At 50.2% G+C, this 27,133-nt stretch overlaps 1 protein-coding gene across 1 annotated transcript in view; it reads right to left on the bottom strand.

Annotated features, from left to right (window-relative positions):
* ABCA2 (ATP binding cassette subfamily A member 2) overlaps positions 1-27,133 on the bottom strand; it is a 64,654-nt gene that overhangs the window by 5,345 nt on the left and 32,176 nt on the right. Inside the window, 33 exon segments of the mRNA XM_074284758.1 lie at positions 235-376; positions 761-939; positions 1,225-1,342; positions 2,977-3,109; positions 3,577-3,700; positions 3,925-4,072; positions 4,182-4,297; positions 4,479-4,653; positions 4,808-4,868; positions 4,960-5,071; positions 5,865-5,970; positions 6,096-6,309; positions 7,331-7,650; positions 8,154-8,256; positions 9,868-10,074; positions 10,763-11,017; positions 12,043-12,163; positions 12,463-12,647; positions 12,830-13,012; positions 13,193-13,389; positions 16,455-16,667; positions 16,816-16,996; positions 17,117-17,281; positions 22,029-22,233; positions 22,373-22,523; positions 23,654-23,844; positions 24,038-24,152; positions 25,029-25,131; positions 25,285-25,458; positions 25,842-25,938; positions 26,436-26,603; positions 27,083-27,103; positions 27,105-27,131. Of these exon segments, the coding sequence (XP_074140859.1) occupies positions 235-376; positions 761-939; positions 1,225-1,342; positions 2,977-3,109; positions 3,577-3,700; positions 3,925-4,072; positions 4,182-4,297; positions 4,479-4,653; positions 4,808-4,868; positions 4,960-5,071; positions 5,865-5,970; positions 6,096-6,309; positions 7,331-7,650; positions 8,154-8,256; positions 9,868-10,074; positions 10,763-11,017; positions 12,043-12,163; positions 12,463-12,647; positions 12,830-13,012; positions 13,193-13,389; positions 16,455-16,667; positions 16,816-16,996; positions 17,117-17,281; positions 22,029-22,233; positions 22,373-22,523; positions 23,654-23,844; positions 24,038-24,152; positions 25,029-25,131; positions 25,285-25,458; positions 25,842-25,938; positions 26,436-26,603; positions 27,083-27,103; positions 27,105-27,131 (5,010 nt within the window).

The raw sequence follows: 27,133 nt of genomic DNA, 5'->3' as shown, positions 1-27,133 counted from the left end.
AAGCAATCAAGACCCTTTCCCCCATTTTTGGACAAACTGGGATTCAGTGAGCTGTCTGGATTCACAAAACTTGTAACTATCCTCCTAATTAAAAGTCCATTGCTCCGTCCACCCTCCCTCAATCCACCACCTGCCAAACTAACCCCTCAGGGCTCCCTTCCACTTTTTTGGCCAACACCTCCAGTCGGAATACTTCCCCACCCAATCCTTGGGGACCGCATCCAGCCTCCTCACCCTCTCCTCGTCCTTCCAGGGGACCCCTCGGAGTCTTGTGTAGAGTTCCAAGTGCTCTTGGGCCGTAAGCTCATCAAACAGAGCATCAAACTGTGGACAGTAGCCCAGACTCTGCTGTACTTGGAGGAGTTCTTTCAGGACACTGCAGAGACCATGTAACCACTCAGGTCTGGCACGGCCCACACTGCTCCCCGGACTGCGTGTGGATCTTACCCACGTCTCTCACCCCCCAGACCTCGCTCTTGAGACCGGGGGCCTGCACCCGCCCTAGCCACAGGCCGCCCCTCATTACAGACAAAGCAAGGGGTTCCAAAAACCTCAGTGACGTTTTAAACTTGGCAAGCTTAAAGCTGCACAAAGACTTTATTCTCCACTACGGAACTCCTGCCCTCCCTGACAGAGCCCTGGCTCCACAGACAAGTCCAGGACGGCAGGCCAGCCCTGCTCAGGTCTGTTCTGGCTTCCGGCCTAGGCCCGTGCCCCGGGGCAGCCCCTCCCGTGGGCCCCTGCCAAGGCCCCTGGGCACCTGTGGCCATTGATGAAGGCCTCGCCTCCCGTGGTACTCTCATCTCCCGTCAGCATCTTGAAGGTACTAGTCTTCCCAGCCCCATTGACACCAAGGAGGCCAAAACATTCTCCTGGCCGCACGCCCACACAGAGCCGGTCTACAGCTAAGATGCGCCCAATCTTCCGAGACTTGTACACCTGCAGGAGCGAGGGAACGGGCTTCAGGAGAAAGAAGGCCGTCCCTCTCACCCAAGCGGAGGGCTTCTCTGCTCTTCTGTGGCCCTTCCAGCAGGGTCCCCCTAAGCCCTGGGAATTCTCCCTTTCCTGCAGAGCCCTCTCCGCCCAAACCCGCCCCTCTGAGCCGCCTAACCAATGGCCACTGGTTGGAATGGCCTCTTCTGCCTTACCAATCACTATTTCCTGATCTGTTTCCCTAAACCCCGGGTTGGTCTCGAGGGGCTAATCCTTAATCCGAGGTCCCACCTTGGTCAGGTTCTCGATCTTGACCATGTCATTGTCCGCATCCCCCCTCAGGACCCGCTGCCGTTCAATGGCTACATCCACGTCATCTTCAATGGGCTTGGTGGATACAGGCAGCCGCCTGGGGAGAGAGAAGGAGCTAAATGGGGCAGGAGAGCATGGGGAGAAAGGGCCCTGCCCGGCCAGCTCTGCTCACCCGCCTTAAACTGCTCTCGGTGGTGGAGGTGGGCAGCACCTGGAGCAAGGCAGGATGCTCCCAGTAACAATTAGGATCTTGGGAGGGGACAAGGCAATCTACTCTAACCCACACCTAAAGAGGTGTCTGAAAATATTCACAATGAGTTGTGAACAGATCCAACCATTCTGGAGAGCAATTTGGAACTAGGGCCAAAGGACTATAAATCTTGTATCCAGCAGTGTCACTACTGGGCCTGCATCCCAAAGAGATCATAAAGGAGGGAAAGGACCCACAGAAATGTTTGTGGCAGTTCTTTTTATTGTGGCAAGGAACTGGAAACTGAGGGGATGCCCATCAGTTGGAGAATGGCTGAATAAGTCGTGTCATGTCATATGAATGTTATGGGATATTATTGTTCTATAAGAAATGATGAGCAAGTTAATTTCAGAAAAGCCTGGAGGGACCTACATGAACTGATGCTGAGTGAAGTGACTGGAACCAAGAGAACATTGTATACAGCAACAACAAGATTATGTGATGATCAACTATGACAGATGTGGCTTTTCAACAATAAGGTGATTCAAGGCAATTTCAATAGTCTCGTGATGGAAAGAGCCACCAGCACCCAGAAAGAAGACTATGGAGATTGAACATCAATCAAAGCATATTTTCACCTTTGTTATTGTTGTTTGTTTGCTTGAGTTTTTTCCTTTCTCGTTTTTTTCCCTTTTAATCTGATTATCTTTGCACAACATGATAAATGTGAAAATATATTAAGAAGAATTGCACATATTTAACCTATATTGGATTATTTTACTGTCCAGGGGAGGGAGGAGAAGGAGGAAGAGAGGTAGAAAAATTTGGAACACAAGCTTCAGCAAGGATGAATGTTGAAAACTATCTTTGTGTGTATTTTGAAAAACAAAAAGATATTATTAAAAAAAAAAAAAAAAGAAGAAGAAGAAGAAAGAAAGAACATATCCACACTGACTAACCATCCAGTCTCTACTTGAATAGGGAAATTCATTATACCTCCAAGGCAGCCCATTCTACTTTTGGACAACTTTAATTATCAAGGAATCCAAGTCTACCTTGCTGCAATGTTCACCATTCACTTTTTTTTAGAGGAGTTTAAAATATATATATGTTTATTTATTTATTTCATCCTTCATTCTTAATTCTGCCTTCTGGGAACAAAAAGTTTAAATTCTCTTCCATGTGACAATCTGTGATTCCCGACCGCAGCTAACACGTCCCTCTCCCATGGCTTTTTTCCTCTAGACAAAATCTCCCTAGTGCCTTCCAATCTTTTGTTACATGTTTTCCAGTTTCTTCTTACTAGGCCTTCCTAAGAAATGATATCCTAGAACTAGACACATTACTTCAAAGGGAGTCTGCCTAGGACAACATAATTTCCCTCGTTCCGGATGCAGTCCAAGAGGATTTCCTGATCTCCGCCTGCTCTTCCCCCGTTCCTGACTGTGCAAGGGGAGGACAAGGCAAGCTCCCCTCATCCCAGCCCAGAAGAGATCCCCTCGGCTTAGATGGGCTTCTCTGACCCGGCCCCCCACACTCACTGGGGCTGCCGAAGGAAGTTGTACTGACACATGATGGTGATAAAGAAACCTACGAAGCCTTCTATTGTCATGGCAACCAGGCCTCGCGTCACGATGTCCCACTCGAAAGGGGATTTCATTTTGTCGAACTGGCCTGTGGGAGAAGAGGGGGGTCTCACTGGGGTCTGAGCCGGAAAAAGCCTAGGCTACCCCCGGATTGATGTGGTGTGAAAGGCAGCAGGAAGCACCCCCCCAAAACACCCCCACCCACGCCTGAAATGCCATCCTTAAAGTGTCCCCCAAGATTAAGCACTGCCCTGTCACCAGCACTCTAGTAAAATACAAAAGCCCATGGGAAGGCTCCAGCATTAGTCTCCCACACCTTAGTGAGAACGACCCGAGCTCTCCTCCTGCACCAGCCGAGCCCTCAATGCCTCACTGGCACCGAGGTGGAGAAAGGGAAACCCCCCTAAGTAGTAGTTAGGCTCTGCCTCCCCGGCTGCTCCCACAGAGGCCCTGCTGGGCCCGGCCCCCTGGGGGTGCGCCACCCAGAGCTTGCCGCTCCTGTCCCCGCCCCTGGGGCGCAGTGACCGGGCCCACAGCCCCCGCTCCAGGGCTCACCTATCTTAGCGTAGTACTCATTGATGTACTCGTTGTAAGCCATCTCCATGAGCCCGTGGCCCAGGTTGTAGTTGGGGAAGATGAGGAAGCAGCTCTTCAGGTAACTGTTCACTAACTTCAAGTCCTGGGGAGGAAAGCAGGTAAAAAGCTCCCATCAGTCCTGTCTGGGCAGGGCTCCTTGGGAGGGGGCGCCCTGGCCCAGCCCTGGAGAGAGGGCCAGCCTTCCTGGCCCGGGCACCTCGTCTAATGCCCACGCGATGCCCTCGGGGACAGGGGGCTGCAGCCGCCTCCCTGCTCTCTGGATAACGGCCAGGCCCGCGGCGCCCACCCCGCCCTGGCCCATGGCACCTTGTCGTGTTCGAAGAGCTGCAGCAGGAAAGTGGCGACGGTGGCGGTGATGCCGATGAAGAGGTTGATGACGATGAGGAAGACGTAGGCCGAGCTGGGCACCTCGAACCAGAAGGAGGCGGGGTACATGATGGGGGTGATTGACCAGCTGCGGGTGGGAGAGGGGGCGGTGAGGGGCAGCTTCCCTGCGCCCGCGGCTCCTCCGGTGCCCGGGCCGGCGCCCGCTCCCTCCCCTCCCAGGACCCCAGGGACCGTACCCGTAGAGCAAGAAGAGGGAGAGCACAGCGGGGAAGTTGGTGGGGGACGTGTAGGCAGGAAGGTCAAACACAAAGAGGATGATGATACAGCAAGTGGCCGGCACCAGGTAGTTCAGCTGAAAGACACGGGAGAGGTGGGGGGAAAGTCACACTCTGAGGCCGGGCCCCGCCTGCCGGGGAGTGGGAGAAAGGTGGCAGCGGGCGGCTGGCCCCAGCCGGGGGCGCCCCCCAGGGCAGGGGCCTGGGACCCGTGTCAGCATTCGGTGCCCTCGGGACGGCCCGAGCGGGGACACTTACCATGTCCCAGACGTAGTTGGCCAGCCAGTAGATGACGGGATTGCAGCCGCTGACAAACTGAAGGTGCTTGGCCTTCGTGGCCTTCTCGGCCACCAGAAAGACCACAAAGCTGGCCGGCACGAAGGACATGGCCACGATGATAAAGATGGCGATGACCACGTCCGTGCCCTGCAGGCTGAGAGCAGACCAGGGAAACAGGGCGGTCAGTCAGGCCCGGCTCCCCCTGCCTCGGGGAGGGTGGCCGGGTCAGGGCTCCCCTTTCCACTCCCGACCCCGGCGAGAGCATGGTTCCGCCCCCACCCCCACCCCAGGCCCTCCTGAGAACATACAGGTAATCCAGGGAGAGGCTGGCGCTGGTCTTATTCATGGGGTGGTTGGTGACGGTGATTCCTGGGGCACAAGGAGGGACAGACTTAAGCCCTGTGAGGCACCTTCTTGGCTCCCCTCGGTGACGTTCCCGTTAGTCTGTCCATGAACTCACCATAGGCCGCGGGGTTTCCTTTGCTCTTGGGGAGGTTGGCACGAAGGATGGCATTGTTGAGGGTGTTTAGGTAAGTGGGCATGCTGTGGTAGCCTTTGTTGTTATAGAAGACCTGGGAGAGGAAGGGCACAGAAAAATGGCGGACATGAACCTGAGGAAGACGGGAGGAGCAGAGAAAGGATCTTTGGACTGAGAGCTGGCAGGGACAGTTAGTGGCCATTTAGTCCAGACTCCTCAACCAAGAAAGGCTCAGGGAGTTTTTGTGATTTGCCCAGGGTCACAGAGTCCAGCACTCTGTCCAGGAGGCCTCCGGAGGGCAGATGGAAGTGGATCTTCATTTAAGAAAAGGGCTTGGCTCTCGGTACTACCCATTCTCCCCTGTAGAAGCTGCTACCTGCTGGCTGGCATTCCTTCATTTTCTTTTTTCTTAATAATAGCTTTTTATTTTTCAAAAAATATGCAAAGATAGTTTTCACATTCACCTTGCAAAACTTTACGTTCCAAATTTTCCGCTTTCTCTTTCCACCTTCCCCCTTTCCTATACAGCAAGTGACCCAGTATAGGTTACACATGTCCAATTCTTTTTTTATTATTATTTTTAATTTTAAAAAATTTTTTCATTTTACCAAAAACATGCAAAGATAGTTTTCAAAATTCATCTTTACAAAAGCTTGTGTTCCAACTTTTTCTCCCTCCCTCCCCCTCCCTTAGACAGTAAGCAATTGAATATAGGTTAAATGTGTGCAATTCTTCTAAATATATTTCCACATTTGTCCTGCTGCGCAAGAAAATCAGATCAAAAGGGGGGAAGAATCATAAGAAAGAAAAAAAAACACAAGCAAACAATAACAAAGACATGCTTTGATGTACATTCAGGCTGTGTGGTTCTCGCCCGGGCCTCTTACCTGAGCAGTTCTCCGCACCGCAATCTTGCGCACCATCGGGGGTGCCTTGGCCCCAAAGGAGGCAGGTATTGACTTCTGAATGTTGCCGAAGGTGATGGCTCCGTATCTGGGCGAGAGGGGAGAGGAGGAGGGAGAAGACCTCACCTGGCTGGTTAGAAGGCGCTTGCCTAGGCCAGCCCCAAGCCTTGGATACTCGGGGTCCCCAGGCTTCTGCCTCCCTGCTCCCTGTACCTGTGCAGCCTGAAGCGATCTGAAGTGTACAGGAGGTACTCGGACACGTTTCGGCCCGTGATATCGGTCAGGATGTCCCCCGTCACCACCTTCATCTGGGGCGGGCGCCCCCCCACGCCGCTGGGGCAGGAGAAGCCCGTCCCCTGCATGGAGCATGTGCACTTGATGGGTTCGTGGACCACCCGCGGCAGGGCTGGGACCGTGGTCACCGTCTCTGTGGGCAGAGCATTAGCGTTCAGCTCTGTCCCTCGCACTTGGATTCCCGTGGCTTCCTAACTGGTCTTGCCGCCCTTCTTGAACCTCATCTTCAATTTGTCTCCCAAGATGGAGCAATCTCCTTAACGCACCCAAGGCCCCTCATCCGCTCAGAGTCCCAGTGGCTCCCGGCACCCCCTGAATACAGAATAGTGTCACTTAGCCTCACAAGGCTCTACAAGCTGCCCCCATTTGAAGTTGCCTTGGCAGAGATACTGGAGTGGTTCACCATTTCCTGCTCCGGTTCCTTTTGCAGATAAGGAAACTGAGGCAAACAGGGTTAAGTGACTTGCCTAGTATTGCACAGTTAGTGTCTGAGGCAGAATTTGAACTCAGAAAGTTGTTTTCCTGACTCCAGGCCCGGATTTTATCCACAGCACTTCCTAGCCACCCCCTATTTTTTATTATTCCCTTATATCCCTTCCTATATCCCATGATCCAGAAACACAGACCTTCTTCCCTTCCCCCCTACTTTTGACCTCTTCTCTTCCATCCCCTAGGCCGTAGCTCATGACCCTGCCCCTCCTCCCCTGCCCCCCATCCAATCCACCATTTCTGCCTCTTGAAGCCTCTCCTGTGTGGAGTCTTAATTAGAAAGCGCCTCCTCCCTGAGGCCTTCCCTTCCAAATGAAAGTGATCTCACTCTCCTCAGGTGTCTGGCAGCTCTCTGCCCGCACTTCTCCTTTACGCTGATCTCGCCCTTCCTGGCAGCACAGCCGCTTGTAAGCCTCTTCCTCCCGCTAAACTACAAACCACTTCAGAGCAGGACCGGCACCGCCTCCATTTTTGTACCTGCACCCCTCACAGCCTGCACATACATGCTTGCTGAATGACACATTTCTTAAAGAGCCAGAGGTGTTCACCCACCTCACGAGGGCACAGCAGGAGGGAGGCCCTCCCCTCCTGACCCAGGAGCAGGCCCCCCCCCCACTCTGCCTCCTGATGCATCGGCATGCCTAGCAGCCTAGGGAGCCCAGTACCTCTCAGGGTGGCGGGCAGCAGGGTGGTGTTCCAGGCCCTCAGGAGCTCCTCATCAGGGGACAAAGGGAAGTCAGAGGGCGCGGGAGAGGGCGGCGGGGGCACGAAGTTGGACAGAGGCAGCCCCTGGGTGAAGGAGTCGATGCACATGGCGTCAAAGTACCGCGCGGCCAGCACTCTGGACTCGCTGCTGCTCAGGTTCAGAGCCAATACCAGGGTCCCATTGGCGGGGGTCTTAAGCACGCATGTGGCGCCCACGCCAGAAGGCAGGCGGAACGTGTTAACCAGCTGCTGGGGACTGGCGTCGGGGGACAGTCTGAGGCTAGTCAAAGAGAGGTTGGCGGCTGTGAGCCCGGTCCGAGGCCCGCCCTGCCCAAGAAGGCTCCCCTCCGGCTAGAGCATCTCTTCTTAGGGAGCTCCTCCTCCCGCCTCTGGAACCCTTTCTGCTTCTCAATGACACCTTGTTCCTGAGGCCTTCAGCAGTCCCCCGTGTACAAGGCTTCCCCCTACCTCCCCTTCATGTATCTCGCACGCACGTGCTGCTTCCCATTGGAACGGAAGCTTCTTGAGGGCAGGCGCTGTGCTTGCCCTTTTTTTAGGGGGGTTATCCCTAGTGCTTAGCCAAGTTGACTGGCTAGAAGTTAATAATTTTTAGAATTTATAGAATCATTCATATATATTTATAGAATATATAACAAATAAAATTTAATATATATTTTTGATAGATTAAGAGGCTGCCCCATGAACTTCTCTCTCCACCCCATGCACCAAGAACGCCTCTCCCCCTCTCCCCATGTCAGTCCCCTCTTCCCCGTGGGAGCTCACCGATATTCATGTCGCTCCTCATTGGCGTAGGGGATGAAATTGCCCCGGGGCTGAGTGTAGTTGTGGTACTGGGAGGGCGAGAGGATCAGGGGGGGCAGGTCACCTAGTGTGGAGAAAAGGGGAGCTGAGCGGGGGGTGAGGAGGAGGGCACTGGTGGGACAGCCCCCCTTCCCACTGCCGCAGAGGGCCCGCTCCAGACCTCTTGGGCTACTGGGCCCCGCTGGTTCTGGGGGGAAAGTGAGGCAGTGACCTGGGCCAGCCCTCCCGCACTTAACCCCAACTCTCTTATATGGCATGGCCTCCCCTCCCCCCCGGAGAACAAAGGAGAAACAATAACTACTACTAATTCCTATTACTTCTCCTAACTCCTATTACTACTACTACTACTTTACTATCTACTAACTTCTACTATTCCTATTACTTCTACTACTACTAGTACTATTACTATTACTTTTACTATTAGTACTTCTACTGCTACTAACTACTACTGCTAGGACTTCTACTACTACTAACATTACTATTACTTCTACTACTACTAACTACTACATTACTATTACTTCTACTACTAACTACTACTAGTACTATTACTTCTACTACTACTACTATTACTTCTACTACTATTACTATTACTTCTACTACTACTAACTACTACATTATGACTACTAACTACTACTAGTACTATTACTTCTACTACTACTATTACTATTACTTCTACTACTACTACTAGTACTATTACTTCTACTACTAACTACTATTACTTCTACTACTACTAACTACTATATTACTATTACTTCTACTACTACTAACTACTACATTACTATTACTTCTACTACTAACTACTACTATTACTTCTACTACAACTACTACTATTACTTCTACTACTACTAACACTAGTATTACTACCACTACTAACTACTACTACTACTACCACTACTCCTGTCACTGTGTCTGGCACTATTGGCACTATTACTTCTCCCACTGCTACTACCACTGCCGCTGCCACTTTAGGGTGACTAGGCCCGGCACCAGTAGGAAAGCTCTTGGCGAGCTCTAGAGTTCTAGAGTTCCTGCCCTCTGGGACGCCCCTCGCCTCACGGGGCAGGGGGACGTCACGGGGACAGGGCCCACATCTCAGCCCAGGCCAGTAAGGAGCTTAGGCCCCGACTCCTCCTGGGACTCCCTAGGGGTGTGGCCACTGGCCGCAGAGCTTCAGGAAGTAAGCCAGGGGCCGCACTCCCCGAGGGGCCGCGCTCCCCGAGGGCCAGGGAGCTGAGTTAGATCCCCGGGAGGTGAGAACAAACAGAGGCCCATTGCTGAGAGGGAGACATTGAGGGAAGCGCTCAGGCTGCAGAATAGGACGCCTAACAGCTTCATTGTCCTGCCAAACCTCCCAGAAAAAACTGAGTCCTAAAAGAGCTAACGTGACCCAGCTCAGGGAGTCAGTGGGAGCTGGGGCTGGAGGCCAAGTTTCTCCGCTCCTTTTCCAGGACTAGGGTTCGCCCCTTCCTGGACCACAAGCTCCCTCAGGCAGAGGAGTGGGTCTCCCATAGTTCCCAGAAAAGATGCCCAGAAGGAAGGCCATCCACGGATGGGCTGGGACCAGAATCCTGACTGCGGGTGCCGCACTCTCCCACTCCCAGAGAGCAGCAGGGCCGGCTCTCGGGGCCCCCTGACAACCTCCCACGGAAGGGGGACCCCGTGCTCGGGCCCGTACCGATCTCGGGGACGGAGAGGGCCACGGTCATGGCCACACAGACGAAGAAGGCAGGCAGCAGGATCTGGGAGAAGAGGGCCTTGGTGTTGCGCCGGGCGCAGTGGAACCGTTTGACCAGGAGCCCGTGAAACTGGCGCAGCTTCAGCCACCAGCCTTCGAGCTTGGAGCTGCCCTGGCCCACCATGGACAAGGTCTCGGCCTCCACCTCTGCAAAAAGGAAGACGTGGGACTGCTCAGGTTCTCCTCCTCCGTCTCCCTCCCATCTCCAGGCTAGGACAGATACCAGAGGTAAGACCCTGGCCATCCCCACGGCTCTGGGATCAGACCTGACCCATGCAGGGGCTCCTGCCTGACAGACTCCTGGAAGGGCAGAGGGAAAATCTTCATCCCTTGGGAAGCTATTGCAGGGGATCAGAAAAGGGGGGGAAAGAGGAGGGACCTTGGCGTGTGGTGGGGGTCGGCGGCACCTAGAGGAATCCTTGGGAGGTTGAGACGAGGCCCAAAAAGACCTGGGGAGATTTTAGGGAGGAGGGGCTCAGCCATGGACTGCGGGGAGGCAGGAGCTGGAGAAAAGAAGCCTGGTGACGGATGGACGAGGGGCCCCTGGACTTGGAGACCGTGCGGTTGTTAGGGAGGAGGCCTCTGGAGGCCGGCTAGGGCGGACGTGTGTGAGGAGTTTGAGGAGGTGGGTGACTGACAGGGCTCAAAGAAGAGATGGAGGGAGAGGTCTCAGGGAATAAGAGAAGGGGGCCTGTGAGAGCCTGGAGGGACAGGAGAGGGGGCTTGGATGCTGGGTGACTGTCTGTGTCCCCGGAGAGCATCAGTCAGACCAGGAGACCCCTAAAGTTCTCCCCCAGGCCCATTGGAGAGTGGCCACTGGTTCGGCTTCGCCTACCTTGTAGGCTGACATTGTCAGGGTCCTGAAGGTTGTCAAAGAGGGGGGAGTAGTCACCATAGACTTCAACATAGGCGCCTTCCTCATCCCCCCTGACTGAGCCCGCCGAGGAGGAGGAGCGAAGGGACGCCTGGGACTGGGCCAGCTGAGAGCAGCCCACCAGGTTGCTGTGCTCCGCTCGGGGCGAGCCGGCCACCTCTCTGTCCTTCTGCACCTCGGCCTTAGGGAGAGCATCCTTCTTTGACTCCTTTATGTCTGGGGGTGGAGGGGAGGCTGTCACTGAGTCTGCGGGGGGCTGCATACCTGCCTTACCCATTTACCGTTCCTGGTCCCCGTGACTCGAGGGGACAGTGAGCTCTTCCCTGTCTGCCAGCTCGGGGTCCTGGCTGCCCCCCCGGGACCCGAACCTCCCCTCTGCTGGGCAGTGCGGTCCCCCCACCTGACCCTTCCCGCCTCATCCTGCTGGGGCTCTCTTTTTCAGCCCTAATCACCTCTACCATCTCCCTGCTAGAAGCTCCCTCTGCCCCTAGGGCCCTCAGTGAATTTTTGCCTTGTCTCACTGCTATCTTCCCCACTCCCAGACCCTCCTGGCCCTCCCCTTTCCAGCTCTCCTTCTCGGCCCCTTCTTCCATTTAGAATACGAACACCCTGAGGGCGCGCCTCCGACTTGCTGGCACTTGCATTGGGAGCAGTGCTTGGTTCAGAGTAAATACTTTATCTATCTGGGTCAGGGTAGGTCGGGTGATAACTGGAGATAAAGGAGTGTATCTAATGACTTCTCAAGCTCCCTCTTAATGAGAACGAGGAGGCTGGACGGGCCCACAGATGTTAACACCTCCCCTGAGCCTTCCACAGGGCTAGGGAGCTGGAAGCCCCGAGGTCCGTCCGTCCTGCACCCATGGTGTGTATCCTGGGAACTGTGGTGCTCAGCTCTCTTCTTCCCTCCTAGACTGTGAGCTCGCAAGGGCAGGAATGGGGTCTGTTATATGCCCTTGCCCCATGCTGAGCCGTTCTGTCCTGCACGTTTTATCCCACTCTCGGCCACCCTGTTACATAAATACTAAATGCCCTTCCTTTGCACGGAGGGCACTTCGTAGGAAAACTGAATGAACTGAGATGATGAAAGTTTATTCATCCCGCCCAGACCCCCAACTCCCCCCACACAGAGGAGCGGGTACCTTAGCCTCTGCCCGCCAACACCCGGTGCTACGGGCCAGACCCACCTCCGACAGCGCCCCGCCTTTCCCCAGGACTCTGACTGTCCTCCCAAGCCTGCTTACCCGCCTCGCTGTTTTCCAGGGACTGGTCCTCCTCAGAAACCTTGAGGAAAACTTCTTCCAGGGTAGTGTCCATGAGCCCAAAACTGGTCAGCTGGAGCTCCTCCAAGCTTAATTCCAGGTGCTGCCCAAGCACAGAGAGCGCCATGGAGGCAGAGGCATTTCAAGAACCGGGCCCCCCAGTCGCCCCCATGACCCCCGAGGAAGCACGCTGAAGTGCAAACGCCTTCCCGCAGGACGCAGGCATTCCCTGCCGTCCCCCCATCGGTAGGCTCTCTGCCCAGCCCCATACTCAGTTCCGCTGCATCCCGGAAGGGCTCCTGCCCTCACGCCCAGATCTGAGCATCTCCCCAGTTGTTTCCTGCTCGGAGTCCCCAGGGAGAGGAACAGGCCCCCAGTTACCCTGCAGCACGGGCTCCCTACCTGGAAGAGCCGCTCAAAGCCCCCTTTCTTGGCGGCCTCGCTGGGCAGGATGTAGGAGAGCTCGGTGTTGGTGTCCGAGATGAGCAGGCAGGAGGCCACATACTTCTTGATGAACTGGGACACCCGCGTCTCAGAGCAGGGGCTGAGGGCCGAGGAGGCCGGAGAGCTGGGCGTCTGGCCGGGCTCTGGGAGAGCAGAGGGCAGGTGGGTGAGGGGCGGGGCGAGGGGGCCCCTCCTTACCAGCAGCTGGAAAATCAGCCCAGGAGGGGGATGGGTGCAGCTGAGAAAGGAGGAGAGGCAGGTGGGGACTGAAAGGGAAACTGGGCCCCAAGGCGGGGAGAGTGCAGAGGGGCCCTAGGGCACACACCAGACACACTGCCGGGCTCCGCCTGCCGCTTGACCAGGGTGAGCCGGTAGCCATCTCCATAGGTGCTCTTCAGGAAGAGGGAGGACCCACAGCACTTGAGCTTGCCATGGGAGATAATGGCAATGCGGTCCCCCAGGAGGTCCGCTTCATCCATGTGGTGAGTGGACAGAAGTATGGTCCGTCCTGCGGAGTCACAGGGGAAAGAAGGGGTGCTGCAGAATGCCTTAAGGACTGGGCTGACCCAGAAGCCGCCGCGCACAGAGGGTGCCTTATAAATGCCGGTGACTAACTGACCACCTGTGACCCACCTTCAGGGCGCCATCCCCTTCAGGCCCCCCCCACTTCCTCGCCCCCCCATCTCACCGGGCTTGTACTTCAGGATGAGATCCCAGATGGCCCGGCGGGCGTAGGGATCAACGCCAGCCGTGGGCTCATCCAGGATGATGGCGCGGGAACCTCCCACGAAGGCGATGGCCACGGACAGCTTCCTCTTCATGCCCCCGGACAAGGTCTGCACCAGTGAGTGACGCTTGTTGGACAACTCTAGGTCCTCAATCATCCTGGGCAGGGAGAGAGCAGCGCGGCTCAGTGAGTCGGGCCAACAAGACCACCAAGTCTCTACTCCGTACCAGACACTGTGCTAAGTGCAGGGCGTGTAGGGAAATCCATCCCTCCGCTCCAGCTCACAGACTCCTTCTATAAGGGGAGCCCTCGCGCAGGAGGACGGCTCAGTGAAAGCGGAGCCTGGAACCACAAAACCCAGATCCAAACCCAGCCTCTGACACTCGCCAGTGGGCGACCCCGTTTGACTCAGTTTCCTTATTAAACAAATTGGCATAAGAGACCTACCCTCCCAGGGTTGTTTTGAGGATCAAATGAGATAAATGTGTAAAGCAGTTGGCACAGTGCCTGGCACTCACTAAGTGCTATATAAATGTTAACTATCGTTATTAGCTATTATTATGACCAAGAAGATTAGGTATAAATTGTCGTCCAAGCCCACTTTAGAGAGGCCCGAATGACCTTGCAGAACTTGAACCCCATTTTTCTAAAGGTTTTCTATAGGACTATAACTACACAAATGAGCCGTGACATCTGTACAATCACTTGCCTTTAATAATTTTCATCTCAAGTTTGGCAATACTTGTCTCTCCTGCCCCTGTCCACCTCCTACAATAATAGTAACTCATTTAAAGTTTCCATAACATTTTAAGGGTTACAAAGCACTTTGCTCACAACAACCCTGTGAACAAGAGAGTAAGAAGTATCATTCCCATGTTACAGACAAATCCAGGTGACCCTGGACTCTCAAAGTCTATGATGGTGGCATTCCAGCTCTGGCAGATTATATCACTCTAAAACAGTCCCAGCAGTACATCCTGGCGGTCTTTAAAGGGCCAGCCTAAGTACAGAGGGAGGGGCTCATCTCCAGTAGGCTGGCTTTATGGTAATGAATTCTTTGGTTCTGGCAACAAAGGAAAATGCAAAATGAGTCTGGGTTTTACAAGATTCTTGCTTCTGCTGAGACGGAGGTGGAGGAATCCGAAGTGAATAGAGATTACTAAGAAGCTACTTATACACATTTAGCTAGTACTCTAAATGGGAGATCCTTGTCCAGTGACAAATGCTCAGACTTGCTACTGGACAATATGAATCTTGCCTGTCTTAACAATCTCAGGGATTCTTAATCTGGTTCCTGAAGGAGTCCATGAACTTAGAGGGGGGGGAAAAGTCACATTAAATATATATATAAAATTGGTTTCCTTTATCAAGTTGTCTACTTTATTTTATGCATCTAAAAACATTATTCCCGAGAAGTTCCTGGACTTCACCAGATTGTCATGGGGGAGATCATGACATAAAAAAGATGAACTCCTATTACAAATGAAGCCAGAAGACAAAAGGAAGTTATGGCCAAATAGAAGGATAAACTCACAAGTTCTACTTGGAGAGACCAAAAAAAAAAAAAAAAAAAAAAAAAAAAAGGGTTAAAACTGGATGAGAGTCCTTGACTGAGAAAATACTTGTTAGAAAACAAGGGTGATTTCAGAAAAAAACAGTAAGACCCATATGAACTGATGCAAAGCAAAATGAGAAGAAGCTGGCGATCATTGTACATAGTAACAGCAATGTTTCAATAACTGAAAACTGTGAAAGATTGGCTACTCTGATCAATACAGGGATCCAAGATCATTCCAAAGCTCTCATGGTGAAAAATATTTTCCACATCCAGAGAACTGAACTCTGAGTGCAAATTGAAGCACAATTTTCTCATCTCCTTTATTTTTTTTACTTTAAAAAAATATGGATAACATGGAAATATATTTTGCATGATTTCACATTTAACAATCATGCTGCTTGCTTTCTCAGTGGATAGAGGAAGGAAGAATTTGAAACTCAAAATTTAGAAAAAAAAAGAAAAGAATGTTAATAAACAATAGTAGACTACAAAGAAGTAGCTGCTAAAAGATCTCTTTTCATTATCAACCAAGGCATAAAATGGAGAGGTGAAACTTGCCAGAGGTGTTTGCCATTGTGGCAGTGTTCAAATTCAAGAGGGATTTCCTACAAATGATGGAGGCATTTTGGGGTTCTTATTCAGAGGTGACATTGTGCTGATGGCATTCAGCCCCCAGAGCTTCCTATATGAAGCCCATAATCATTCGAAAGAAATTGGTGGGAGTATCCACACAGGAAAAAACAAGTAGATGAAGGGTGCCTACTTAGTGTAGACTGTGATAACTGGTTCTAGAGACATTGCATGGAGTTGGCCAATCTATGGAGAAATCACGGCTAGATGCTACAGATGAATGATGAACTGGACTCAAATCTGAACATTTGCCATTGTCTTGGGTGCTTTTAGTGACCCCCTAGATTTTCACTAAAACAAGAATAGATAGAGATAGGGTCTAGAACTTGGATTTAATTGTTGTAGATGTCCCAGAGGAGGAAAATCCTACAAATGCAGGTATCTTTTCTGCAACTTATGTAGAATGGCCTAGGGCACTGAGAGGTTTAAGTGATTTGTCCATGCACAAAACCAACATGTGTCAAAATCAGGATTTGACCTGGAGAACTGAATCATCCAAAAGGTAATGGAGAGGCTTATGGTGAAAAAAAAAAAAATTAACTGACTAATTAAAAAGCCCAACAAAAAACTAAGATTTATGTTGGGTGAGAGCAGGATGTAACACGTGACCAACAAGGAACCTCATGGGCGGAAGAACATAGAATATCCAAATAGGATGACAGAAAAAGTCGGTCCTGTAGCAGGGGAGAGGGAATGGTCAATGGATATCCTGCAGGCTTTTTCGTTGTCTCTTTCATGTGCAGAATTAAAGACAGACCCCTCCCCACCACGGAGGATTTGTGGGCAGACACGGGAAGAGAAACACACTGGCTGCTTATCATTAACATCAGGGACCCATTGAATTAGTATTTGCAGATTAGGTCACTGAGGCTCAGAGGGGTCTCCTTTGTGACCCAAAGTCACGGATCCAGTGGGCTTTGGGTTTAGGTCCAAACCAAGTTCTTCCACGTCCAGAGCCTTTTATGGTGTGTTCTCTCCACCCCTGCCAGGGCCTTTTCCACGTGTACCCCGCCCTCCCCCAGGGCCAGCTCCTACTTGTCCATCTCCTTCTGGATCTCCTCCTTGGCCATGCTCTTGAGTTGTGAATAGAACCACAGGTGCTCCTCCACCGAGAGCTTGTCAAACAGAACGTTGTGCTGCGGACACATGCCCAGGTTCTTGCGGATTTCATCCATCTCCGTCCGGATGTCATGGCCGTAAATCGTGGCTGAGCCGGATGTTGGAGGGAACAGGCCGGTCAGGATGGACCTGGGTGGGAGAAGAGAGAAGCTCAAGGGCAGGGCCCAGGGCACAGAGGGGAAGGGAGACTTAGGACCACCAGAGTGGGCTGGGATCCTGGCTAGCCCCCCCCTTAAACCACCCGGCCCCAGCGTCCTGGTGAGCGGTGGGCACTCACATGGTGGTGGTCTTGCCAGCTCCATTGTGGCCCAAGAAAGAGACCACCTGATTCTCATAAAGGTTGAGACTCAGTTTGTTCAAAGCCATCTTCTTGTCATTCTTATAGACCTTGGTGAGCTTATCCACACAAACGACCAGGGGCAGATGACTGGGCTCCTCTTCTATCCCTCGAGTTTCCTCTGCATCAGAAGCCCCAGGTCAGCAAGGGCAAGCAGGGCCCCCAGACTCCCCAACTGCAGCCCAAACGCTGCCTTCTCGTCTTGGAGACATTCCCAGACTCCCACCCGCGCCCGGCTTACCCAGCCTCCGGCTCTCCATAGCACACGCCTGGTCCTCCTCCATGACACTGAGTCGGGGGGGTCTTGCCCAGGGCCAGCTCCACTCCCAGGCCTCCGCCCGCCCACTCCCCAACCAGTAAGACTTCTGAAGGGGGAAGTACCAGGGCCGAGGAAGCCCATACATGCCTAGGGTGGGATCAGAGGATCATAAGAGTTAGAGCTGGGACGGACCCAGAAACCCCCCCCCCCACCTTTTTTTATGTATACAGAAAAAGAAATGCAGTGAGGGGGAGCCATGGGAGAGCTGGGATCTGAATCCCACTACCGGGTCAGGAGGTGGCAGGAAACGGGCGGAAACATGAGACAGCTGGGGGACAAGAGAGCCTTTTGGGACAACGTCGAGAGAACGCGACCCCGTCGTGAAGATTTGAGTTCACATTCTGGCTCAAATGCCCAACTTTGTGACCCTGGCCAGGAAACCTCACTTCCCCTCTTCTGGAAAGGGATAATCATCACATCTACTTCGTAGCACAGTAAGAATCAGATAAGTATGATGTAAAACCTTAAATCTTCATATAAATATGAGCTGTTATTATTACTATGACTAATAATAATAATTATCTCATTCACTTCTTTTCTGATAAGAGTTCAGATAAAAATAGTCCCAGGACAAGGCACTACATCCTATTATTATGCTTGTGTATCCAGGGTGTCCCCAGTGTCTTGGTGCAATTTAAGTTCATAAGTTTCACTAAAACTTTGGGACATAGCCTGCAGAGTGCCCCGCAGAGCACTGCTGCTACCTTGTTCCTCTCCCTTTTTTGAGGAGCTCAGAGAAGGACAGTCTGAGGACCAGTCACTACCCTGCCATTGCCATTTGTATTTTGTGTTTGGTGAGCTCTTTGTTGCACATGTGGATAAACGGAGGCTGGGCTTGTTTGGTATGGGCCCTTGTTTTGACTGGGGACAATACCAGTGTGGACTTCACACCTATCTGTGACTGCTCATCAAAGGCCTCAGGTTTCATTCAATCCAGGTCTCGACCTCTCCTGTGGATTCAAGGACTCTTGTCTCCTCACAATGTCTTCACCAACAAGTCTGGCTTGATTCCACAACTTCCCTCCCCAAGGACACCCAGCTAACTGGGCTGGGGAATGCAAGCTGATAAAAGTACTTTCTTCTGACCCCGGATAAGGGGACACTAGGAGTTCTGGAATTGCTAAGCTTGAAAACACTGGCAAATATTTACTGTTGACCATGGGAAAGGATGTTGTTGTTGAGAAAGTTTCTAAAGTGCTCAGGAAGGCCTATTCTGGCAATACCAAAATGTCTCTACAGACAGCCCCCTCTGGGAGAAACCTTGGAATAAATGAATTTCCCAAATTCATCTGAACAAAGAACTCCGTATTAACTAGACCTACAAAATCTGGGAGGAGAGTCCCCAGGAAAATGAGTGTTTGGGAGGAAATTAAGCTTATTCTCACCCTGAAAAATTTCCACATGTAATACTTATTTTCGATACACATGAAATTTCATATTTACTGTTTTGTAGGCAACAAATATGACTAATATCAACAATTTTTCATAGAAACCTAGTTCATATCATGAAGAACATATGTTTATGGGCCAGTAAGTCCCTAAGATTTAGGGGGAAATTCCTGCTCTTACCCTTGCCTGAGCCTCCATTAAATAGCTAACATTTATATGGCCCTTCAATCTTTCACACAGGTTGTGTATATTCTTTCATTTGATCCTCACAGCAACCCTCTGAGGGAGCAGCTATTATTATTCCTATTTTACAGATGAAGAAACTGAGACTAAGAAACTTGCCCAGAGCGACAGAGAGCTGACGTCGGGTATTCCAGATTCCAACTTCGGTCGGCACTTTATTTACTACACCACTGAGCGTCCAGGGCCAGAATGGTGGGGGCCGGCTCTTCCCAGGCCACATCCCTCTGAGAACACCCCAAGTGGTCCCCACTGTTCCACAGCCCTATCCCCTGAGCCAGATTTCAGACCTAACGGGGGCAAGAGGGCCCTCTGCCTAGGTAACTACTTCCCTTAGAGTCAACAAAAACTCATGAATAGTAAGAGATAACAGGGCAGCTAGGTGGCACTGTAGTGCACAGAATGCTGGGCCTGGAGTCAGGAAGACTACTTTCCCAGTTCAAATTGTGCCTCAGACACCGACTGTGTGATGCTGGTCAAGTCACTTAATCCTGTTTGCCTCAGTCTCCTCATCTGTAAAATGAGCTGAAGAAGGAAATGGCAAATCCACTCCAGTTATTTTGCCAAGAAAGCCCCAAATGGGATAATGACTAATAATAATTACTATGACTAATAATAATAAATGAACATTTATTTCATTTATTATTATTTCATTTATTTATTTATATTTAACCTAGTGAGGCAAGTTGAAGTAGGAAACTAATATGTAAAAGTGCTAAATCTTAAATGTTTAAATTTAAATTTAATTAATTAATAGAAATAATATTATTATATTATTTGTATATTATTATAAATATTTTGCAGAGCCAAGGAAGGTCCTAAAGGGTTGGGGAGATAAAGTGGTAAGCCATTCAAAGATTGTTGGAAAATAGTTTAGTTAAATAGTAAAATAGATGCTGGATGAGTTGGAAATAGATCATTAAAGGCTGGAATAGTCAGGAAAGGTTTCATGAAATCGAGGGCATTGAAGGCCATGAAGGACGTAATAAGCATTCAAGGAACATCAACAAACATTTATGAACATGGATTGTTTATATTGGATTACTTGCTGTCTGGGGGAGGAGGGAGGTGTAAAGAAAGGGAGAAATATTTGAAACACAAAGTTTTGCAAGGGTGAATGCTGAAAACTAAGAGAATTTTTTGCAAGTATTTTGAAAAATAAAAAGCCATTATAATAATTAAATAAATGATAATAATTTGATAATTAATAAGGCTTGTTTTACTGAATAAAAATACGTAGTTTAATCAAACTTGGGTAAGAGCGAAGGCTGATGCTGATGTTATCTGTAAGGAAGAGGAGACAAAGATTGGACAAATAGGGTGGGATCTGATCACTAAAGGCCTGAACGCTTCTTGTTTCTTAAACTATGAAAGTTTAGTTGACTTTCTTTTCATTGTCTCCTTTGAAGGGTAACCAAACACAGACTTAGGTACACTGTGGTATTTAGGAAATACCTGTTGGTCTTTGGAACCACAAAAAAAGCTACAAATATTTTGATATCTGATAGAATCCCTCATTCAGTCTTTGACCTTCTTGGGAGACAGGCCTAGCAGTGGGACATTGGGTCAAAAGGATTAATCACTTTCTTTAATTCCAAATTGTTTTCCAAAATAGTTAGACCCATTCATAGCCCCCACTAAAAAGGGGACCGTCTTCCCACAGCTCCTCTATTACTGATCATTTTGTATTTTGCTATCTTTGGCAATTTGTTGGGTATAAGGTTGAAACTAACTGTTTTAATTTTTATTTCTCTCATTATTAATGTTTTAGAATAATACTTCATATAGTTCAATTTTCAATTCTTCCCTTGAAAATTGTTTGTATCTTCTTATCTCTTTATCTACAGGTTCCTGGTCTTATATATTTGTGCTTTGTTTACATGCTATTTCTTTTCTTTTCTTTCAAGCTTTTTATTTTAGATAAATACTTGGATAGCCTTTAACATTTTTTTTTTTACCATTTTACAATTTGATTTTTTAAAATAGTTTTTTTATTTACAAGATCTATGCATGGGTAATTTTTCAGCATTGACAATTGCAAAACCTTTTGTTCCAACTTTTCCCCTCCTTCCCCCAACCCCTTCCCCCAGATGGCAGATTGACCAATACATGTTAAATATGTTTAACATTCATTCTTGCAAAACCTTGTGTTTGAAATTTTTTTTCCTTCCTCCCCTCCCTTAGATGGCAAGCAATCCAATATATTTACTCACTTTTTCAATGCTATAGGGAATGCCTGACAAGAAAATTCCCTTTACCAAATCACAGCATCTGTTCTATGTCTTCTAAAGTTGGCAACTCCATGTTTGTATTAATTCCCCCTACATGACCGATATCAAGCTTCCACAAAAGAAATTTGAAGCAAAGATTTCTCTGCCAATTGTTAAATTTCTCTTTTATGTTTTCTAAAATGATTGTGTTCGTGAGAAAGTTTTTCAATCTCAGGTTATCAAAATCATCTATTTTGTCTTTTATAATTATCTCTATCCCTTTTTAAGTTAAGGTTTCTCCCTCTAACTACAACTAGGAAAAATATAGCTCTGTGTAATTATAGTGACTAATCTTGGCCCTGCAGAAGAAATAAAAAAGGTATCTCCTTCCTTTGTTTGGCAAGATAAGGTACAGTGAGTGTGGAATGCTGTAATATCATCAAACTTGATTGGTGTTTTACCCAATTTTTTTTTTTTTTTTACTTTATTACTAGAGATGACAAGGTAATATTGTTTGATAAAGTCAAGAAGATCCAAATTCAAATCCAGCTTTGGACACTTAATAGCTGTGTGACTACAGGTCAGTCACTTAACTGCTTCTGTTTGCCTCAGTTTCCTCAATTGTAAAATGGGAATAATAGTAGCATCTCTCTCTTCCAGGGTTGCTTTAAGGATCAAATGAGATATTTGTATTCCCTAAGCAAAGAATGGGCTGGAGATCAGCAAGTGGTATAATTCAGAAATAATTGATATAAAAACAAAAAGCATCAATAACACTTTTTTAAAAATACCCGTAACTTGACCCTCAGGATTAGAGTTGGATCTCAGAGTCGGACAGGACCTCAAAGGTCCCTCGCGTTGTTTAACTCTTAGGGGAAGCAGCATCAAGGGAAAGTGGTCTCGTTTTGGCTCAAAGCCTCCTCCCTGCCTCCTCAGAAAGGCCCTGGGAGGCAGGGATGGGGGAGAGGCAGGGACCGGTCCCACAACATTCATACCTGGGTGCACAGCCTCAATGTACCACGTGAGCACTCCATACACCACAGCATCCGCTATCAGCATCATCATGGACAGAAGCAGATTGAAATCATCGCCCTCCACCGGGGACTGGCTGAAGGTGTGCCACTGGATGCCCACCCCAGCCACCTCATAAAGGGCAAAGTACTTGGATCCCAGGCCGAAGGCTGTGGTGGACATGAGAGACTGGGGAGAGACCAGAAGGCCATCAGAGGAGGAGCTGCCTTTGGGAGCAATCACAGCCCTCCCAGGAAAGGGCAAGGACAGGGGGGCCAACCTTGCCAGCAGGGCCCTTGCCCACGCTCCCCACCAGGCAGCTACTCACTGCAATGCATTTCTCGAAGGCTGTGATCTTGTCATGGGCCACCTCCTCTCGGATGGCCACGTACATGTAGGGCACGTAGCTCAGGAAGTAGATGATACCCCCGCAGGCTGACGCCAGCTTAGCTTTGGAGTAGAGCACGGACACCAGGAAGCTGCCCAAGAGAGCACAGTATCTAACGTGCCCTAGGACCCCCTTCCCTCTTCCGGGCCCCATTTTTCAGCTTCTCAGCTACCGCAGCCCTCTCAGGGCTCACCACTGTCATGTAGGAGCAATTTTTACCCCCAGAGCCTCCTGGCGTGTTAGATAAAGAACTAGGCTCAGAACCAAGAAAACCTGGGTTTGTATCCTGCCTCTGACACATAACAGTCATGAGAACTTGAAAAAGTGTCCTAGGCAACTCCCTAAGCCAGAGAGTGGCAGAAAACATGTGAAAAGGATGAGTATGGTAACCTCCCCTATGGGAAGGGCCCTACAAGGACCCCTTTATACACTTTTTGTTTTTTGGAGTGGAGGACAAGGCAATCAGGGTTAAATGACTTGCCCAGGGTCACACAGCTAGGACGTGTTAAGTATCGAGGTCAAATTTGAACTCGGGTCCTCCTGACTTCAGGGCTGGTGCTCCATCCACTGCGCCACCTAGCTGCCCCCCCTTTCTTTATACTCTTAAAAATTACTGAGAACCCTACAGAGTTTTTATTTGCCCTAGTCATTAGAAGTGATAATTTTTAAATATTTGTGTACTATTTCATTTTTAAAAACAATAAACCCATTATGTGTCAATCTAAATGATCTATTTCTTGAAAAGTTAACTACATTTTCCAAAACAAAAAAAAATTAGGAACAGCATTGTTTTACATATTTTTGCAAGTCTTTAATGTCTGTCTTAATAGTAGACAGCTGGATTCTCCTATCTGCTGCTGCATTCAATCTGTTAACAATAGGTTGTTCTAGTTGAATTATGTGAAGAAAATCTGGGCTCATACAGATACATAATTGAAAAAAAAAAGTATTTAAATAGACAAATGATAAATACTATCTTGGTATTATTATGAAAATAATTTCTAAACTTCGGGTCCTCCTGCAAGGATCTTGGGGACCCCCCAAGGGTCTGAAAACCACACTTTGGGAATGTTCTCTACCAATGAAACCAAAGGTTTGGGCCCACTCTGAGCCAATATGGGCTGGTGGGCACAGGGGATTAGTCCGCTAGAGACTTTCATTCCCCGAGCCCCCTACCCACTATTCCCCCCCCCCCCCCCCCCCCCCCCCCCCCCCGCTCACCAGAACATGATGGTGGCCACGGCATAGATGGCCAGGAAAAGCCAAATGATGAGCACGTGGCTATGCATGAGCACTTTGCCATATTTGAGGATGGCCGTGAGCGCCGTCACCGATATGGAGAGCTGGACAAAGCCCGTGATGAACCAGGCCACCCAGTGCACCGCATTGTTCAACCCCATTGTTTTCATCACCTAGGAAAAGGGCCAGATGGGCAGGGTCAGGGGAGGAAGGCGCCCCGGGGGGAGGGGGAGAGGGACCAGCGCCAGGCGGGCTTGAGAAAGGAAGGGTACCAGAAGGGGGGCACGCTAGCTCCAAGGGACTGCCCATATCGAGCAGGGTGGGGTCACGATGGGGGAGAGGACTGGGAACAGCCCCCACTCCTACCTCCTTGAGACGATGCTCCTTCTCAGCCACTATGTGCTGAATCATCATAGCCACAGAGTAGACCCAGGAGATCACCATGCAAAGGGGCATCATGTGCTCAATCACAAACAGGAAGCTGAAGCAAAAAAGAACAAAGGGACTGCAACCTCCACGTCCGGGGCTTCCACGTCCGGGGCTCCCAGACAAAGCCCTAGGAGCTTGAGACTCCGGGACACCCAGGGCACGATGCTCTCTCTTCCCACACCTAGAATGTCCTTCCTTCCCTTTTACCTGCTCAACGTCCTAAAGCACCAATAGAAATTCAGGTGTTTCTGAATCATACATAGGATGCCTGCAGTCCACAAATTAACTTAGAAGTCACACAGAGGTCACACAGCTGAGTATCTGAGACAGGATTTGAACTCAGATCTTCCTGACTTAAAAGTCCAGAGCTCTGCCCACCACATCATCCGGCTGCCTTTAATATGATACATGGAAAGACCCTTGGGTCTGTAGTCAGAGGACCTGGGTGCATATTCTGCCTCTGACTGTTATTTCCTATTTGACTACAGCCATGTCACCTCATCTCTTTAGGGCTGAGATTCTATGATCCTGTGAATTCCAGGGTTATTCCAACGGGTGTCAGAAGTTATTTACTGAGATGCTCCACTGTCTGCTGCTTCTATCATCCTTGCCCCCTTTTTTACTAGCAGTAAAAAACCTGCAGAAAATCACACTTCCTCCACAGAAAGAAGCAGCAGAGAGAAACCGTAGCAGGCCAGGGGAAAGAGGCTGGAAGCAATGAGTGACTACAGCTGGAAGATGGATGATTTCAGGGACTTGGGATGAAAAAATGCAGGGGTGAGGCAAGCAGTGCAGAACTGAGAAAGGCTGCATTGATTATTGTCAGCAGAAGGTATGCGATCACTCAGCACCCCTTTCCCCATCCCACCCCCCAAAAAAAAATTCCTGACTTTGGCGTTGGCAGGGACAGGGGCAGCTCCCGACTTACTCATCCCTCGTGTAGCACGGGTACGGGAACATCTGCACGTAATTTCCCGGCTCCACCACATCGTGGCCAACAAAGGTATTGATTATTGCTCGTTCCATCATGTCTGGGGGTGAGGAGGGAACAAAGGCCAAGGATCATGGGGAGCCCACTGTGACTGAAGGTCCTCTTGCCAGGAAGCCCAAGTTAGAGGATGCACAGGATCAGGAGTTCAGGTTGGAGATGTCTCCCCGCCCCGCCTCCAGAGAAAGGGTCTCACCCTGAATCCAGACAAAGCCATAGAGGAAGTAGAAGCGTCCTCCAGTGTTGGGTCCAGGCCTCCAGTAGGCGCGGCGGATCTCATTGGTCTTCTCTGTGAAGCTGGAATTCTGTCGGATCTTATAGAGCACGTGGGGTGGAAGGGAACCATCCTTCCGAGTCTGGAAGATCACACCTGTGGTGGAGGTGGGAGGGAGAGAGGGAGGAAGAAGGGCTGTCACTTGAGAATGGCTGGGGTCCAAGGAGAGGAAGAGCATGCAGAACAAAGCAGAAGGAACTAGGGTCTGAGAGGAGGCAGAGAGGAGAGGGAGCAGCCTGGTGGGTAGGGGGAGAAGGAGGGAAGGAAAACCAAAAGCGAGGGAGGAGGAGGAGTAATGGGATATGTGAGGGAAAGGATGTCTCAGAGCTCGAGGGAAGTAGTGCCACTCATAACATACAGGAAGAAAAGAGCTCCAGGCTGGGAGCAGGAGAATAAAGAAATGAGGGGAGAACTTGGAGGGTCAAGATTGCTGGGAGAACCCTGGCAGGCCCAGGGCTTTAGAGAGAGACCAGACTCACTAGCAAATACGGTGACGTTGTCCTGATAAGCCTGGTTGAGGGTGTAGTTGACAATGCTCTCCTCATCAGGGAAGCCTTTGAAGATATCCACGCTCACCTGAGAGGAAAAGGCACTGTCAGAAGTCCTGGAAAGCGGTCCTGAGCCCAGTCATGGAGAGGGAACACCAAAGCACTAATCCCAGTCCTGAGCCGGAAACTCACGAAAGTGTTTATGTGGCAGCTCAGAGGAAGCAAAACCCTTCACATATTGATCCTCACAGCAATGCTATGAGGTGGGTGCTACTATCAGTAGTAGTATTCCCTTTATATTTGAGGAAACTGAAGTTTAGAGAAGGGCACGTGACCTGCTCAGGAACTCTAATGCACTGTATCTGAACTCAGGTCCTTTTGACTGCAGGTCCCTCCGTCCATTGCTTCCCTTAGTTGCCTTGGTCACCATCCCTGTGCTATACTGTCCAAGCCTGAGAACTTCCCCTGGCAGGGGGACCCCAGTCCCCTTCTGCCCCACGCCCCCAAACTCTCTGAGAAGACCTGCATTTCTGGATTCTCCCCAGGAGTCAGAACAACCTCTCGGGCCTCTTTCCCTCCCCTGACCTTGGACATGAACTGGATCCAGCCACAGGCGGCGTTATCGATGGTGTCCAGCTGCTGAAGAAGAACGGAGGCATTGGGCAAGGAGAAATTGTGGTCCCTGAAGGCGGGGGGCAACTCCCCCTCAGACAGGTTCAGAGCCTCGGGGTGCTGCTGTAGGTCCGTCATATACTAGAGGAAAGAGATGAGAAGACTGACTTAGGATGCTCTTTCAAAGAAGGAGAGACTAGCGGGTTTGGAGCTGCAGTTCTGGTAGGGAAGGAGAGAAAATCTTGTAGAAAAAAGTGGACATCTGAAGAAAATCTGAGATGGATCTTAGAAATTATCTAATCCAACCTCATCATTCCACCTCCGAAGCCCAAAGGGATCCTTGCCCAAGTCACAGAGCAAGTTAGGGGCGGAGTGCAGATTTAATCCAGGACTTCCCACTCCAAGCCAGCGCACACTCACTACCCTCTGATGGCATCTCCTTCTGAATGTAAGCCCTGGATGCTCAGGATTCCGGCAGCTTTAATTTTAGGAGTCTAGAACCTGGGGTGAAGGGGTGGAATGCCCTCTGGTGGAGGTGCCCGGAAATGGGCAAGAGATTAAGGGAGCCAAGTAGGCTAAGGTGTCCTCAAGCCTGCTCCCCCACACCCCTCTGCCCTCACCTGCTGCAGCCAGTGGAGATTGCTGCTGAAGGCGGCCCTCCTCCAGGAAGC

This window comes from Sminthopsis crassicaudata, chromosome 2, assembly GCF_048593235.1.
Source record: "Sminthopsis crassicaudata isolate SCR6 chromosome 2, ASM4859323v1, whole genome shotgun sequence".
Lineage (NCBI taxonomy): Eukaryota > Metazoa > Chordata > Mammalia > Dasyuromorphia > Dasyuridae > Sminthopsis > Sminthopsis crassicaudata.
Note: the sequence above shows the minus strand (reverse complement) of the source record. Positions and strands in the feature narration are given on the sequence as shown.